This window comes from Zalophus californianus, chromosome 6 (assembly GCF_009762305.2).
Source record: "Zalophus californianus isolate mZalCal1 chromosome 6, mZalCal1.pri.v2, whole genome shotgun sequence".
NCBI lineage: Eukaryota > Metazoa > Chordata > Mammalia > Carnivora > Otariidae > Zalophus > Zalophus californianus.
In genome coordinates this window covers 12,706,003-12,723,850 of record NC_045600.1, presented here as the reverse complement: position 1 = coordinate 12,723,850, position 17,848 = coordinate 12,706,003, and the positions used below count along the sequence as shown (strand labels likewise).

The window sequence follows — 17,848 nt, the reverse complement described above, 5'->3', positions numbered from 1 at the left end:
GGAAAACCCAACTCCAGTTGGTTTAAACACAAATGGGATTTATTGACTCACAGACCCAAGAGAGTCAGAGGCGGAGCCAGTCTGGGACGCAGTGTGATCCAGGGGTTCTAAAGCCATCATGGCACCAGCGATGGGTCTGGGTGGGGCTTTGGCAGTTACCCTTCGTGTGTCTGCTTTGCCCAGAGGCTGGTCTTGCTTATGATAGTTGACTGGCTGAAGCAGTCCAGGCCTCACATCTACAGCCCCTGCAGACCTTTTGTTCCCCGTTCACAGGACAGTCCCAGGGAACATTCTGAGTGGACCCACGGAGGCCCCATGAACCACTCCCTGCAAGAAGGGGATGGAGTTATGTGATTGGCTTGGCTCGGGCCACAGGTTCCGTCCCCAGCACCTTGGAGGAGAGTCCAGTTTCTTGGAAGCACATGAGTCCTCGAGTGGAAAGCGGGCCCTCTTGCGGGGTGGGACTTGGGAGGGAGATAGCCACGTGCTCACATCAGGGTAATTACTTTTATAAAATAAAAAGGGACAAGTAGGGGCACCTGGGTGGCTCAGTCGGTGAAGCACCTGACTCTTGATTTCGGCTCAGGTCATGATCTCACGGTCGTGAGATCGAGCCCCATGCAGGGAGTCTGCTTGAAGATTTTCTCTCTCCCTCTGCCCCTCCCCTCTCTCTCTCTCTCTCTCTCTCAAGTGAATAAATAATCTTAAAAAAAAAAAAAAAGGAACGAGTAAGCCATGTGTGAGAGCGAGCCCACTGTCTTGTATGGCAGAGTGTTCTTGAGAGGGAGTAGTGAGAGGAGAGCGGAGGCCCTGGAGCCAGCCATGCCAACCCCAGGCCTGGCCTTGTGTGAGCTTGGGAGTGTCAGCATTTACCAGCATCTACCAGCACCTCAGCAAATTCAGGAAACACGCCGGTTTCCTTCTATTATAAAGGCTAACACTTAATCCATTAAATAGAGAATTTACTCCTCCTTAAAACATTCAGTGGGGGAATAGAGAAGAGGGGAGCCCACTAGGTACTGACCCTGGGCTGGAGGCTGTTCCTGCATCTTCTCCTCTAATGCACCAACCTCCCTCTGAGACAGGAAGCATGACCCCATTTCACAGATGGGGAAGGAAAGGGAAGGGGAGGTGAGTCACTCAGTCAACAGATAAGCAGAGGGGAGATTTGAGTCCCCAGGGCTGCTTGACTCCAAAAGCCCACAAGCAGAGAAGTGAGTTGGGATTTTCTCCAGTTCATGAGAATTTCATTGTCCTGTGTGTCACAGCAAACACCAGGCTGATGACCCTTCTTCATGGTGACTCCTGCTGTGGAGCATGAGCTTGTCCTCAGCCAAGTTTGTACCCAAGGACGCTGAGGAAGGTGGGAGTCTGGAGGCAGGGGGCGACTCATGCCCGGGGGCCCTATTCATACATGCCCCACCAGGATGAAGGCAGGAGGTCAGGCCCCGGAGAAACAGGGCAGCCTGAGCACCCTGTCCTGGCCATTGTCACTGTCCGCCTCCTCACAGCTTCCTCTCGAGCCACTGTGCATTCTCTGCTCAGTGCTTTATGTAGAGTGTCTCCTCATAGTCACAGAGCTCTTTCAAGGCTGGCTACTGCCCCCATTTTACAGCTGGGCAAATCAAGGAACGATCGTGAAGGCCGAGGTCACAGGAAGTGCTCATCCCTGAGGGTTGTGTCTTCTCATCCCCATGTCATACATGAGCACATTAACCCACTGCTCAGAGGTGGCCCACGGATGTCACAGGGCTGGCAAGTGCCCGCGTCAGGATTCAAACTCATGCTCTGCCCGACTCCAGAGCCTGGCTTACAGGCTGTGCTGGAAAGGGTGGCCCGTAACTTAGGGAAAACCTTCAGGGAAACTATTTGGCCTCGTGGATCTCCCCCGGGAGAGAGTGTCCCACGTGCTCCCAGAGAAGCTCGTGATCCACTTTGTTGGAATAAATGCGGGTCCTTTCTTGGGTCGTCTGTGTACGCTGATGTCACCATCCCTCTCCCCTCCTCCTCACTTTCCCCCACTCCCCCAAACACCTCCCAGGAGCCCCCTCCCCCCGCAACAAACCCCAGGAGTAGCCACTTCGGAGGGGCTCCCTGTGCCTGGGAATTTTATACCCGCGGCAAGCGGAGTGCAAACTCCCCAGAGCCTCGGGCCGCATCACCCCCAAGATGAGGCGGATGCTGAGAGTAGGCTTTCCATTTTTTAAAGCCACCTCCAACAAAAACACAGAAACTGGGAAGGCTGGAGGTCCACGTGAGCACGCGTAAGGTGTAACAAGCTGCAGGAGAAGGTGACTGTGGAGAAGTGGATTGCCCCCCTTTCCTTCAGGTTCTGTTTTTAGCCTGTGTTTTTCAGAGCAAGTAGGTGCCATGGTGATAGATGTCATAGAAATAGAGGGAGCACCCGCCTCATGTGGGGCTGCCGAACCGTCCCCATGGAGATGCACCGAGGGCTAGGGAGAGCCCGGGCTTCAGAGACTGTGCACGGCAGGACCCCCCGGGCTCCTCACACCTGCCAGCTGCTCGGTCAGGGGAGAAGGTGCCATGGAAGGTTGGCCCTAACTTTCTCCCGGTGACCGTCCGAGGCCTCTGCTGGCATCCCTCCAACAGCACCCGAGGGGGCCTTCTCTCTGGGGCCTCCCAACGGAACTCTCTTCGGGGGCTGGGACTTTGCCCAGCATGGCGGGCATCGAGGCAAACCTCTGAACTTAACACCCGGCACTCCGTCCCTTCCATTGTCCCCATCCGGCCCACATGTGGAATCGGCATGAAACATGGTGTCCCGCAATGGGTGACAAGGAGCTTGCGGGGCGGGCTCTGGGTCCCAAACAGCTGGTGGTCAGGAATCCTCATAAGAGGAAACCTCAGAGAATCTCAACCAGAACTCAGAACGGGGAAGGACATCATCATGTCTGAGAGCGTGGGTTTCCGATTGTGAAAGCTCAAGCCGTTGGGGCGGAGGCCCGGGCCTTAGCTATTTTTGGACGCAGGCTTAACAGGACTGAAAGACCCTTTGAAACAACTGCCCAGGCCTTCACAGAGCATTCACACCACTGTCTCCCTACAGCTGTCGATAGATGTATATAAATGAATGGGTCCAAGTTTAGCTCATTTTTATTTGGGTTTAGACCAATTACGGTATCTTCTGAAATGTGACCCATAGATGCATATGCCCTTTAACCTTGAATTATTTTAGGTCTGGCCTAAGAGGATTAAGTCTAACGGGCTTGGGTCATTATATCTGCCCCACAGTATCTACTTCTGGAATGGGGCTCTATTACTATATATATATATGTTGCCATACAATTATATATCGAGTGGCATACTTCCTTCAGGGTAGGGCAAGTGTAATTCTGGACTAACGTACAGTTCTGAGACCAATAATTCCAGAACTGACCAACTAAGAGTTAATTTTACTCTCAAAGAAACACACACACACACACATGCCCCTAACAAAGGAATTAAAAAAAAAAAACTTTAATAATCAATACTACCATCAACTCATAAACTATTGCCTAATAGTAGTTACAAATTATGAAAACCATAGAACTGGAAGGCACTAGAGAAATTTCTGTCCTGGAGCACCTGGGTGGCTCAGCCAGTTAAGCATCTGCCTTCGGCTCAGGTCATGATCCCAGGGGCATGGGATCGAGCCCCACATCGGGCTCCCTGCTCAGCGGAGAGTCTGCTTCTCCCTTTCTCTTTTTCTCTGCATCTCCCCCTGCTCAGGCTCGCACGTTGGCTCGCTCTCTCTCTCTCTCTCAAATAAATAAATAATAAACAAAATCTTAAAAAAAAAATGTCTATCCTGGCATATCTAGCATTTGACACAAAGGACCATGGCCCGAAGAGTCAAAGTGCTTTTCTGTTTGGCTCACCGTATCTTCTATGTCGTGCAGACTATTACCACTACACAAGACATTTCCCAGTGGTGAAAGTGCATGGAGCCTCTGGTTCCTGCAACCGGAGAGTGGTGCTCACCATGACCCTGAAGTAGGCTTGTAGGTCAAGCCATTGGTTGAGCTATGCAGTGAAGGGTAGCTAGACATTAAAGCAACTGTTGGGTTTATCCCTAGGACTCACCCATAGAACTACAGGACAGCATTTACTGTTGGTAACGTCATACGCTTAACCTCCATCTGGATGCCTGTGTCACGTTTCAGTGCTCTGACAGAGCATTCCAGTACCTCTGTATTAAATATGCAAACACACGTGCTCTAGTTTTATAGGCCAAGCAAACCATGAAACAGAAGGGTTTGCCTTAGCAAACCTTAGCAAACCCCATTTGCCCATAGCAATGTCATACCTTGGAGTTTTGCCACTAGGTTGGATTGCTTTATTTAGCTAAGTAACCAAAAGCAGATCTGCTTTGAAGAATGAACTCTCAAATACTCTGTAACTCTCTAAGAATGGACATTCACAGCCACGTTTGGCAGAGAGTTTTTCCTAAATTTCCACAGTCTTAAAGTTAGTGTTTGGCCGTGTGAAGCATATACACAAAAATTTTCCTTTTCCAAAATAAGCTCCTTTTCGTGGAGCTGAAACAGGAACCCCGAGCTAGAGAATATTTGATATCGAATTCAAGACACACACCAACGCCAGTGTCACTTTTCACAACAACAATCTGAAACTAAATATTTGATGCACCTTAACAATCAGTTTCCTTTGTTTAATTTAAATTTTATGTTGTGGTAAAACTGATAGAACATAAAATTTGCTATTGTAACCAGTTTTAAATGTACAGTTCAGTGGCATTGAATACATCCATACAGGTGTACAACCATCCCACCCTCCCTCTCCAGAACCTTACGTCATCCCAAATTTATAATCTGTTCCCACTAGACACTAACTTCCGGTTGCCCCCATCCCAGCCCCTGGCAACCACCCTTCTCCTTTCTGTCTCTATGAATTTGACTGTTCCAGGTATATTTGTCCCTTGTGATGGGCTTATTTTGCTTATCATAATGCCTTTTTTCCCCGAAGATTTATTTATTTATTTGAGAGAGAGAGAGAGTATGAGCAGGAGGGGCAGAGGGAGAGGGAGAGAGAATCCCAAGCAGACTCTGCACTGAGCGTGGATCCCAACACGGGGCTTGATCCCACAACCCTGAGATCACAACCTGAGCCAAAACCAAGTCGGACGCTCAGTCAACTACACTACCCAGTTGCCCCACTTACCATAATGTCTTTTAGCATCATCCACGCCACAGCATCTGTTAGAATGCCCCTCCTTTTAAAGACTAAATAATATTCCATTGTGGGTATATGCCACATTTTGTGAATTTACAATTTTATTTTTCCCTACCTGTTCCTCATCGTTTTTAAATTTTGAAACAATCACAAAGTGACAGAAAAATTGCGAGGATGGTAGAAAAAAAAAAAAAAGCACAACAAAAACACCCTTTTTTTCTTGAACTTCTTGGGAATAAGTTGTTCTGATACTCCACCATCTTCCAATACTTTCCTGTGTTTTTCCTACAGACAAAGACACTTCCCCACCTCACCACAACACAGCCATCAAAACCAGGAAACAAGGGTCGCCAGTTATTGCAGTCATGTCTTTTATCACAAGAGGATCCAGTTTGGAATGCCTCTTGGATTTAGGTGTGCCTGTTTAGCCTCCTTCAGTCTAGAAGTACAGCTCCTCAGGGTCTCCTTGACTTTCATGACCTTGACACTTTGAAAGATCACAGACATTGTAGAACGTCCCTCAGTTAAGATCAGATTCAAGTTGTGCATTGTGGCGGGAATATCATAACAGAGATACTGCCTTCTCCTTGTACCCTACCAAGGGATCCGCCATTTTGGTTTGCTCCTATACTTTGATCACATGATTAAGGTTGGGTCTCCCAGGTTTCTTCACTATAAAACTAGTCTTTTCCTCTTCATAATGGATAGGTATTTTATGGGGAGCTACTTTGAAACTGTGTAAATATCTCCTTCCTCATCAACTTTAATTATTTTTTTATCTCCACATGAGTGTATGGATTCCTATATAAGTTAGTGGGTTATATCCATTTCCATCATTATTTAACTTAAAGCTCACATTGTCCCTAGTTTGACTGCTGAAGAGTTCTTTCATCCTGTGTCCTTTCTGTATGGCCCCATAATTCTTTGAGAGCACCCTTACTTTCTAGCACAAGATGTTCTAGGCTCGCCTTCTGACTTCTGGGCCCCAGTTGTGGAATCAACCATTTTTCCAAGGACTCTTGATTCATTTTAATGGAAGATGGTATTTAGAATCCAAGATTTGGGCACCAGATGTACACATGCCTATTGAAATGTTGCTGCTCCCAGGCAGAGCTAAGGAGTATATGTTTCCCTGTGTGTATGTGTGTGTGTGTGCGCACACGTGTGCATGTGCATATGCACACACACACAGGTACACGCACACGTGGGTACGCTCCTTACCCTCTGATAGTATATGCCAGGCTGCCATTCTCTGACCATAGGCAGCATCCCTCCTTGCCCTGATCAGGCGGTGACACCACAGGCCAGACCACCCTCCCTGGGGATGTCCTCCTCATCACTTGAATCTCCAATCCCGTGCTTTGGGCCACCGTGGCTCCTGCCCTCCCTCCCTCACCATGGACTCCTACCTCACTCAGCTCTACCTGATAACTTTAGGACTGAATTGTTTAGGAAGGGGAAGTAAAAGGGACCACTATTGGCTTTGATTGAAGATACGTGTTTCGTTAACAATCTTTTTGCTTATTGGGAGCATGTGTATCTCAACTATTAGGTAAACAATACTAAACATGACTGCCGGCATTTTCCCTAATCTTTTGTCTCTGTTATTGTAGTGAAGAAATTTTTATGAAATATTTATACAGTTAGGATGGGCTTCTTCCTTACAGCAACATCTATTTTGCAAATGTGCCATTGTATTTAGGCTGTCACCAGCCACTCTCTTGGCAAACGTTGAGCAACTCCCACCCCAAAAATTAATGAGTGAAGACAAGGTCTGTACACCTACTTATTCTATTCTTCCATTATCAAGCTGTAGGATTCTGCACAAGGGATCCAGGGGACCTCGACAGAAACCAGAAATGGAGTTTTGTATTACTGTGAATTTGCTTATGCTTGTGAATAAGTGAGGTCTTCCTGGCCAGACTGTGAACATCAAGGAAATTAACTGGGTCTCCTACTATTTTTTTTGTACTCCTCAAGGTCAGGTGCTAAGCCCAATCCTGCTTCTGGCGCAGGTGCTCCCCGTGCTTGTTAACCGACAGAACCATGATGACTTCATTACGGCAGTAAGGCGCCGATGGATGCTTGTTGGGCTTTAGCCTCCTTGACCTCCATGATTACAAATTCCTCCTTGCAATAATTGCTTCCCTGGGCTTTTGAGCCATGTGGTTTCTCTCCTGCTTGCCTGGCTCTCTCGTCATGGTTGTCTTTGTGCATATCACTTTCTCTGTCTGTCTCCCCCAACAGTGGACATTTATTGGGTGTTTTCCAGGTGTCAGGCACTGTTGTAGGTATTGGAGATACAGCAAGGAATAAAGCAGATCAGAAATCCTTCCCTGGCAGAACTGAAGGGAAACAGAAAGCCTTCCTGGGTGTGAGTGTGTGTGTGTGTGTGTGTGTGTGTGTGTGTGTGTGTGTGTGTGTGTGTGTGTGTGTGTGTGTGTGATTTCTTATCCGGTTTCAGAGGAGTAACCACTGCGGCTCCCCGGAAGCATGTTAAGCACTGGCTGGTCCAGCCCAGCCAACGAAGCTCTCCTTCAAGGTTCTTGTCTAGGCGGGAGACTTTCTGTATGCTCATCCTTCAGCAGGTCTCCCCTCTCCTCTGCCAGCCTCCTACTTTGCCTGCCCTGCAGTCCAGTCCCCCACCTGCCCCCAGATTCTTCTACGCAAAAGGCAAGTCTTACCGAGTCCTTCTACCGCAGAACACCCTGACTCCCCCTTGCTCTTGGATCGCTCAGGAGCTGGCTTCTGCTTGCCCTCCCAGCCCCTGCTCCCCCACTCAAATATTCCAGCAACACAGGAAGCCAGTTCCCTTCACATGCCTCCCTGCTTTTGCTCATGCTGTCCCCTGGCCTGGAGAGCCCCCTCCCCGCCCGTCCGCGGGTCTGACCCCTACTCCTCCTGGTAGACCCAGCTTCTTTTCCTCCTCCACTCCCCATCCACGTGGCCCGCGAGTGCTCAGCACATGGTGTTACAGCTACTGAAGCCAGAGACAGCAGTAATTATGTGCTTCATGTCTGTCTCCGGGGATGGTAAACCCCCCGTGAGCGTGGGCTGTGGCTGTCTCACTCCCTGCAGTCCGTGCCGCATGCTGAGTGCCAAGTGGCAAACAGGCAGCGCTTCCAGGGTGCTAAGTGTGGACCCGGCCAAGAACTGTTGTTCTAAGACCGTCACATGTGTCAGCTCCTTGGATTCTTCCCACCACTGAGTGGGGTACATATTGCTATTAGCCCCTGTTTACAGAGGAGAAGGTAGGCACGGGGAGGTCAATGATTCCCTGCCGAGTGTAGAGGCAGGTTTGGAATCCTGACAGCCCCCCTGCCCCCCGATCTGGGCTCTCTCCTGCAATGTGCCTGTTGAATGATGGATGGAGGATGGATTGTGTCTGGACTCTCGGCACCTAGCAGGCACCCAGAAAGTGAGAGCTGTTGTTAGCACCGTGGTGTCCACACTTGACTGCGTGCAGGACTTTTAAATGGGGATGAGTTCTGCTTTACTCACCTCTGTGTGCTCAGTGCACCCCATGCAGTAGGGACTAAATAAATATTTCCCAAATGAATGAAAAACTTGTGATGAAAGTATAAGGAATGACTTATTTATTATTATTTTTTTTATTTTTATTTATTTATTTTTTTTTAGATTTATTTATTTATTTTGAGAGAGTGAGAATGAGAGAGAGAGAGAGAGAGAGTACATGAGAAGGGGGAGGGTCAGAGGGAGAAGCAGGCTCCTCGCCGAGCAGGGAGCCCGATGTGGGACTCGATCCCGGGACTCCAGGATCATGACCTGAGCCGAAGGCAGTCACTTAACCAACTGAGCCACCCAGGCGCCCATTATTATTATTTTTAGAGAGGGAGAGGGGGGCTGGGGGAGAAGGGCAGAAGGAGAGGGAGAGAGACAATCTTAAGGAAGCTTCATGTCCAGCATGGAGCCATACAGAGGGCTCAGTCTCACGGTCCTTGAGATCATAACCTGAGCTGAAATCAAGAGTCAGATGTGTGGGCGCCTGGGTGTCTCAGTCGGTTAAGAATCTGCCTTCGGCTCACGTCATGATCTCAGGGTCCTGGGATCGAGCCCTGCATCGGGCTCCCTGCTCAGTAGGGAGTCTGCTTCTCCCTCTGTCCTTCCCCCAACTCGTTCTCTTTCTCTCTCTCTCTCAAATAAATAAATACATAAATACACAAATAAATACATTTTTTAAAAAAAGAGAGACACTTACCCAACTGAGCCACCAAGGCCCCCCAGGAATGACTTATTTTATCATGTTTTATTTCTTTAAAAAGGACCTAATCCTGGGGTACCCAGGCAGGTCGGTTGGCAGAGCCTGTGACCCTGGGTCTCAAGGTTGTGAGTTCAAGCCCCACGTCGGGTATAGAGATTACTTAAAAAGGATCTGATTCTAACTTCCTTATATATGTTTACATTAAATTCCATTTTTAAATTACATAATACTTCCACTTTGTCCCACTCAAAGGTGCAGAAGGGATAAACACAGAAAATTCCTCTTCCCTCAGGGCCACCGCATGGCACAACTCCAGAGGGTGCCATTTGCATAAAATACAGTGTGGTAGCCACACTCCGGCTGAGGGCCCCATCCACCTACTTTCCCGCTCTGCAGGCACAGCTCTTCTGCAACCTTCCAGAGACAGTCTACATGGATTTGAATGCATCATGGGTGTGTTACTCAACAGAGAATACCTTTACCTTACATTATTCATTTTACTCATTTTCCATTGTTCATTTTATGTCTTTGGGAAATTGGTTCATATGAGGTGTATAGAGTAGCCTCATTCTTTTTAATGTTTACATAGTATCTCATTGTATGATATGGATATGCCATAGTTTAGATACTCTTCTATTTAACCATTCCTCCGTGTAGTTGATCAACCTCTGTAGGTTGTCTCTGAATTGTTCCTATTACAAATAGGGCTGCTATGTGCTCCCATCATTCAGCCCCACTATTTGAGCACATCTGGAGCATGCCTTCCTACAACTGGATTGCTTGGGTAAAGCAGAGAAATGACTTTCTAATGGTGGAATTTCAGTCATCTGTGACAGGCATACTTGAGATATTTTTACACTGAGCTTTGGGCTGTGTCAGATGCCTCTAAGGAATTGGTGGGCTGTGGGCCCCTTTCTGGTATATTCGAGGCTAGGGAATGATATTTGTGGGCTTGAAGTTTGTTACTCTCTAAAGAGAAGAGAATTCGCAGTGGAAAGATAGCTTCTTGGGATCCATCCAGTGCTTATTGATTAGATCCCTTACTTAGAGTAAGACCTCACTGGGCATTGAGGCCCCTGGGCCCCTCAGGGCCACTCAGCGGTGAATTCGCTGGAGGCCCTGGTGGAAAGCCTGGGAAACTTCAGTCGGTTTGGTCTACACGGTTTGAACCCATGCTCTACCTTTGGGTTCAGTTCCCAAAGGAACATATGGACTCAAGAGACTCTGGCTCTGGAATCACCTTGTGCAGGAAAAGGGGAAGGAATACCCTCAGTATTCCTACTGAGGATCTGATTCTTTTTTTTTTTTCTTTAGATTTACTTATTTATTATTTTAGAGAGAGAGAGCATGAGCAGGAGGGGCAGAGGGAGAGGGAGAGAGAATCTGAAGCAGACTGCACCGAGCGTGGAGCCTGACATGGGGCTTGATCTCACGATCCTGAGATTGTGACCTGAGCCAAAACGAAGAGGCAGATACTTAAGTGACTGCGCCACCCAAGTGCCCCAGGGTGTGATTCCTATTAACACCAGAAGATGGATGGCGGGCGGGCTGGCTGGCTGGATACATATACACATAGACATAGAAAGGTAGATATCAGTCAAATAAGCATGAACTTAGACTTTGTTCTTGGGGTTGAGCTCTACCATTTACTAGTTATGGGATTTTAGGGAGCTTCTTTGATCTCCGCAAGACCCATTCCTTGTCCGTGATGGGGTTAACATCCATGATGGGGGTAACAATGTTCTTTGTGGAGCAGTGGTGAGGAACCAATGGTCATAAACCAATGAGGGAAAAGGGTCTGGCACAGTGCCTGGCACACAGTGGGTCTCATATGTGGTGGGGTGGTAACTGCTATCATTTGTTACGTGATTGCGTATTCTCCAGGTGGTGTACCGAAGGCACTTCTTTGGCAGGAGCCAGTGAGCCTGCCCTTCATGCTCTATTTGACCCCTGCTTCAAGGGGGAATGATTCTGTAAGGTGGGGGTTCTCAGCCTTCTTTCCCTCCTGACATGCACAGTGGGTGATATCCACGTGCCTGGCACACTCCCAGTGTGCATTTCACAGGGCAGAATTTCAAGCTACAGTCGTTTATCTCCAGGCCGGGAAAGCAACATTATTACAGGAATGACCTAGATCCACTTAAATTTATATTAAAGCAATAAATAAATAAAAGAAAGGAAAGGCAATCACCCTCAGGTTTTTGCGCTTGGGCTACAATTTATTGGCAAACCAGCACCCCACGCCCACCTGCTGTCTTATTGAGTAATAATAATGAGGGGCAAGGGTTAACAGGCACCCCTGGGGTCTCTCATTTCGGTAGGTTTGGGGTAAAATCCATTCTCTCCTACAGATATGAAGTGAAGGCCATTATCAGAGGGGTCTGGCCACCGTCCCCACACGGTTATGGAATGGCTCTCTCTTTGACCTTTGTTGAGTGCCTGGCTGAGGTGCTAAGCCTTCTGCTGTGGCCCTGGGGAACCACAGACATCAGGACTTCAGGGGGTGCCTTGGATGCTTGGCCAAGAAGTCAGGCCTGCCACGTCCAGGAGGGCTTTCTCAGGCCAGCAGGCAAGCTCAGGCTTGACCTGCCAAAGCAGCTGCTTTAATCCTCAGTATCTTCAACTGGGGAATGGAATCCTACCTCCCCTGACCCTCCAGGCACACAACCCCCTCAAGCCCTGTGGGACCAACTGTTCTCTCCTCCGTGCCCCCGAAGCAGTCTGTTCTGTGGCTATTAAAGCACTCACCGTCGGTTTAAAATACATTTCTACCCTTTCCAGGGCAATTATTTCTTACCTTTTGTTTGTTAGAGTTTTCATACAATCTCAAATTCTCCATTAAAATGGCTTTGGGGTTTGCCCGGTTTTCTATCTATAAACTTGGAGTTGAAAACATACATTGGTGGTTTGGAATCTCATTGGGTTCTTCTCTAGATAGAAAGGGTTGTGGAGGGGCGCCTGGGTGGCTCAGTCCGTTAAGCATCTGCCTTTGGCTCAGGTCATGACACTGGAGTCCTGGGATCGGGATCAAGCCACGCATCGGGCTCCCTGCTCAGCGGACATTCTGCTTCTCCCCTTCCCTCTGCCCCTACCCCTGGCTTGTGTTTTCTCTCTCTCTCTCACTCTTTCTCTCTCTCTCTCAAATAAATAAATAAATCTTTAAGAAAAAAACAGAAAGCATTGGGGAAAACCTTGCTTGTCCAGAACCTTCACTGTGGACACTGTCCTAGATTCCTGCTTTCATCCATTCTGCAGTCAGCTAGTCATTCAACAAACACTGAACTCCCACTTTTGTGTCAGGCATGGTGCTAGGCGTGTGGTATATCGGGATGAAGAAGACTTGGGCTGTGCCTTGGAGGCTGACACGATGTGACTGTCTAGCCCTAGATTTTTTGTGTGTAATTGAAGTATAGGTGACATAAAATGTTATATTAGTTTCAGGTGTACAAATACTGATTTGATAACTATGCATTACTCAGTGCTCACCATGATAATGATAGTCACCACCTGTTGACCACGCAAAAGGATTGCGATGTTATTGACCATATTCGCTATGCTACACTTTTCTTCTCTGTCATTTTTTTCCTTTCTTCATCTACCTAGCCCTAGATTCTGCTGACGCATCAAAACCTCTTTCTAGAGCGTGTTAAACTTAAAAATAAAACTGCCAGCTATTTTACCAGCAAAAATGGGTTTATTTGGAGATAGCAGAGAATTGCAATTCAGGACAAGCAAGCTGGGGTCAAACCATAGGCAAGTCCAGAGGCAAGTCTGGGGAACAAAAGAGAGGGAGCTCCTTTCCAGAGAAAAGGGGGAGGTTGGGAGGGCTGTTAGAGAAACAAAAAAGTCCGTTGGAGTAAACTGGGGGTTCGACGTGTAAGTGGGTCCTTGCTGGCTGAGCGGTGACTGTCATTGACCGGGGTGTTGTGGGAGAGGAGGAAACCTTCCTTCCTCCTGCTAGGGCAGTAAAATAGTAGCTGAAGTAGTATGGGACTTGCCAGGTGTAGGTCTTCTGTTGGGTAGGCCCAGGGGCAGGGCGCGAGAGCGCCCCCTGCTGGCCTCCCAGCTCCATTTTTTTTTTTTTTAAACTAAACTATAAACTGAAATAAACTAGTTTCCTTTTATTAATTTTCACAGGAAGTCAACACAGAGGATTCCTTTCTGAGTGCAATTTCCTGGAGCTTTGACACAATCTCTATATTTAAAAATCTACAGGATTTTATTCATACACCAAAAATCTCTGTGAGGCCCTGTACCTAGAGTCGTAGGGGGGTGCGGCAGGGATTATAAAGCAGAAAACATAAAATCCGTTTCTTCTGGGCACCCAAATCTAAATGACAGGAGTCACACGTAGACAGAAAGTCTGGCCTCTTGTTTCATTTGTGAGTACACGTGGCATGCTGTTGTCTGTTCATTGGAGCATAAGTGTTGTTGGTGTGCTGTGTGCTTCAGCTGTGTAAGCCCTGGGCGAGGCCCAGGAGGTGGCCCTGCTCTCCAGGTACTTGGGGGTCTCCCTGGGAAAGAGAAAGGGGGCGTTCAGAGTCAAGGAAAACATCAGGCCAAAGTCAGTGGCTCAAAGAACACTTTGGGGACGCTGAGGCCCAGCAGCAGCCAGGGTGGGCCTAGGGGTTGCTGCCTAGATGGGGAAGCTTCCAACCAGTTTTGAGGAATGGGATGGTCTTCAGGAAGGAGGGATGGAGGACGTTCCAGGCCAGGGGAGGGGCTTGAGCGAAGGTCTTGAAGTTTTGGGAATTTCTCATTAGAAACTGAGACATGAGGGGGTGCCTGGGTGGTTCATCTGGCTCTAGGTTTCGGCTCAGGTCATGATCTCAGGGGCGTGAGATGGAGCCCTGCATTGACTGCGCGCTTGCCCGGTGAGGGGCGGGGGAAGGCTCCTGCTTGAGAGTCTCTCCCTCTCCCTCTGCCCCTCCCCCCCCTCTCTCAAAATGAATAAATAAAATCTTTAAAAAAAAAAAGAAGAAGAAGAAAGCAAGCAACTGAGACAATGAAGGGACTGGGAATGTGGGCAGGGGTAGGGGGAGAATTTGCTCCAAACAATGCCCACTCGGGGCAGGACCAGGAAGGGCCAGAGGGGAGGTGGTAAGTACTTGACACCAAATCTGCCACCTTTGGGAAAGCTGTGCTTCTCATTTTGTCCCCCTTCTTTCCTTCACCCAGACTCTGGCCCCTTCAAGGACGGCATGATAACCTTCACACTCCACCTGAAGTCCTACCTTCCCCCTGCCATTAGGACCCTGATTCTACAAAAGAAACCAAACATAAGAATGTGTCCGGCATGGCTGGGGGTAAGTGGTGCCAGATGCTTAAAAAAAAAGAAAGAAAAATATCCCTAGATATACCAGCTGTGCCGGGCCCAGGAATTCCTGAGATTTCTAGCTTCGGCTTGGGAAACAGGAAGTAAGGGCAGGAGGATATTACTTCTGGTCGCTACTTAACTTCGCAGAAGGAGGTCTCGCACTTGGGCCAGAAGACTCAGGCGTGAAAACCTTATCAGACGGCTCAGCACCAACAGTTCTGCTCGGTCACCCCACCTCCACGGGGAGAAGCACCACTGGCCTCAGATGATGCAGTGGGTTATCCCTCCGGGGAAAGGTGCCCCCAGACTACACTGCATTTTAAGCTGGCTTCGATTTAGACCAAGTACCCCTGTTTTGGTCTCCTCTGCACCATCTCCCCAGTCTCTTCCCGGAGTGACGCGTGACACGCAAGGCTCAGAAAGGTCCTGTGAGGGAAAACAGACATCCAGGTTGTTACTGACCCAAGTCCCAGCAAAATTTCATGACAAGGAAGACTTTTCTGGTAATGGGGATCACCAGAGGGAGAGCCAGTAGCGTGGTTTAAAGTGCTAGAGCAGACATCAAAAACTAATGATGTAATGTATGGTGATTAACATAACAATAAAAAAATTTTTTTAAAAAGTGCTAGAGCAGGACAGTTCTCATTGTTGATTGACACGTCCGGCTCTGTTGCTATTTCTGGGCCAGTAGAATTATCCATTGTTCATAACAAAGCACCCCCAAACTTAGCAGCTTAAACCATATTCTGCAATGAGGCTGTGCTTAGTGGGGTGGTTCTTCTGCTTCATGTGGTGTCCTGTCTGCTGGGGCTGGACCATCTATGATGGCTCCTTCCTCATGTGTCTGGAGTGTCCACTGGGAGGATCTGGAGCAGCCCAGGGCTGACCTAATGCTTCTTTCTTGCCATGGAGCCTCCCCAGCAGTGGTAGCCAAACTTCTTTACAAGGTAGCTCAGGGCTCCAGGAGGACAAGCTGTAATTAGTTAGCACATATCAAACCCCTGCTTATGTCATACTTCTTAATGTCCCATTGTCAAAGCAAGGCATGCAGCCAAGGACAGAGTCAACAGGGAAGGGGCCAGTCAGCGCTGTGAACACGGGCAAATGTGCTTTATTGAAAGCCACCAAGGTAATGGTCTCCCACAACCCGTCGTACACACAACATACCAACAAACACCTGCTGAACCCCATTGCTCGCTAGAACTTTGGGGAGCCAAGAGAGCCGAGCACATCAGAGAGCCTGGGTGCGAGTCCCTGCTTGGCCCTTTACTGGCCATAGCTGTGGGCTCACCTGGAAACTGGACATAACAATATAATCCTCCCTAAGGAGCTGTCGGGAGGAGTAATTGAGCTCGTGTGGGTAAGACGGTCAATCCAGGTTGGCTGCTGTCATGGAAAGCGCCACAAGGAAAGACGCTCATTCTTCAGAACAGCTGGACACCCCAGTTTGGGACTATGTCTTCCATAGTCCTTCCCCAGGGGTTTACATCAGATTAGGAATGTTAAAGGGGCTTCTCTCTTTCTCTCTCTCTCTCTCATCATTAAATTAAAAAAAAAAGAAAAGAAAAACATTGCGTTGAGGTAAAAGGCCTTAGAAGACTCGCTTCATTTCTCTTCACAAAGAAAAAAAGCCATCACAACCTTAGATAGAGCTCAAGAGACCCAGGGTATGCAGCAATCACTTCAGACCCTCCCCTCACGTGTCTACCACCCGTTCCAAAAAGCCACCCGCCACAGAGCCCTCTCTTGGTGTCCTGTTGCTAAGGGGGACAACCGGGGGACTCTCTCCAATCAGCAGTGGAGATGAACAAACCCAAAACATGGTGCCCTCTGAAGTACATTTAATTAAAAGGGAAACAAAGAAGCTTTGTGTACATAATAACCTGTCTGATTTGTGGTGTTAAAAATCCAGTTTGCTCTCCCAACAGGCTTTGGAGGTGAGAAAGGGGCAGCTAAGGAAAGCTAGGCTTCTAGGCTGGCTGAATTCCCTTCCACCTCACTCCAGATTTTCTGGAGACACGCTGGGCTTGCTCGAGATGTGCAGTTAGCTTCCTTGGGCTTTCAGGGGCTGGAAGTGTCCAGTCTGCCCTCGTTTTGAAAATCTGTAGCGTTGGCAGGCACTGAGGGTTTGAGGTCAGTTCCAGGCCGTTAGAGCAGAAGGTGGTTCTAGAACTTTCCCTGCGGATGGTCGCAGCTGCTTCATTCTACCATCCCCAAGGAGGAAGGTGACAGAGGGGGTGGTGGATCCACCCTAGGGAGGCCCGGTGCCTGCAGCCCCGTGGTGACCTGAGAGAGACTCAGGGGTCCCCCCATCTCACGCTTAAATCCTGGCTGTGCCTTGCACCAGCTGCACAATGTCACTTCATCCCTTCGAGCCTTGTTCTCCTCGTGTATAAAATACAAGTGATTACATCTATAAATTACTTCCCACAGACAGCCTGGCATGTAATAAGCACCCCGAAAGTATTAGCTGACAGTATCATTGTGGAAAAGAGATGTCCACATGTTGATACAGCAAATTGAGCATTTAGAATTGTCACCAAGCTTATTTCTCCAAAACAGCATAATTATGTTTTTCTTTGGGATGGTCTTTTTAAAGGAAATAATCCTTTTTTAAAAGAAAAAACCATAACTTTTCTTGTTTGTTTTCTCTCCAGTTACAGAATGCTACCTATTTATTACATAAATTTGGGAATATTGAGAAAAGCACAAAAGAGAACATAAAAAAATCACCCAGTCTTGTCGCCGGAGAGAACCAGGATTAACATGTAGATGTATTTCCTTCTAGCTCTTTCTCTCATCAATTTTATGAAAAGGAGAATATGCCAAACACACTGTTTTGTTAATGTCCATCTGCAACAGGGCTGGGTAAGTATGTTGTGATAATGAGTATATCACACAGCAACCAGGATGAACCAGCTGCTGTCAAACACTGCAGTATGGATGGATCTCCTAAACGTATGGCTGAGTGACAGAAACCAGACGCTAAAGGCTCACGTGTATGATTCCATCAGATGAAGCACAGGCAAAAGGAATCTGTAGAAGTCCAGGTAGTGTCTACCGTGGGGGCTGGGGTGATGACCATAAGGGGCCCAAAGGGATTCTGGGACGTTCATAAT

The 17,848-nt window shown here is 48.1% G+C and overlaps 1 protein-coding gene across 1 annotated transcript in view; it reads left to right on the top strand.

The window, feature by feature from the left end:
* Positions 1-14,613: 14,613 nt before the first annotated feature.
* Positions 14,614-17,848, top strand: part of DGLUCY (D-glutamate cyclase) — a 41,822-nt gene continuing 38,587 nt past the window's right edge. The window contains 2 exon segments of the mRNA XM_027570382.1: positions 14,614-14,695; positions 14,698-14,718. Of these exon segments, the coding sequence (XP_027426183.1) occupies positions 14,614-14,695; positions 14,698-14,718 (103 nt within the window).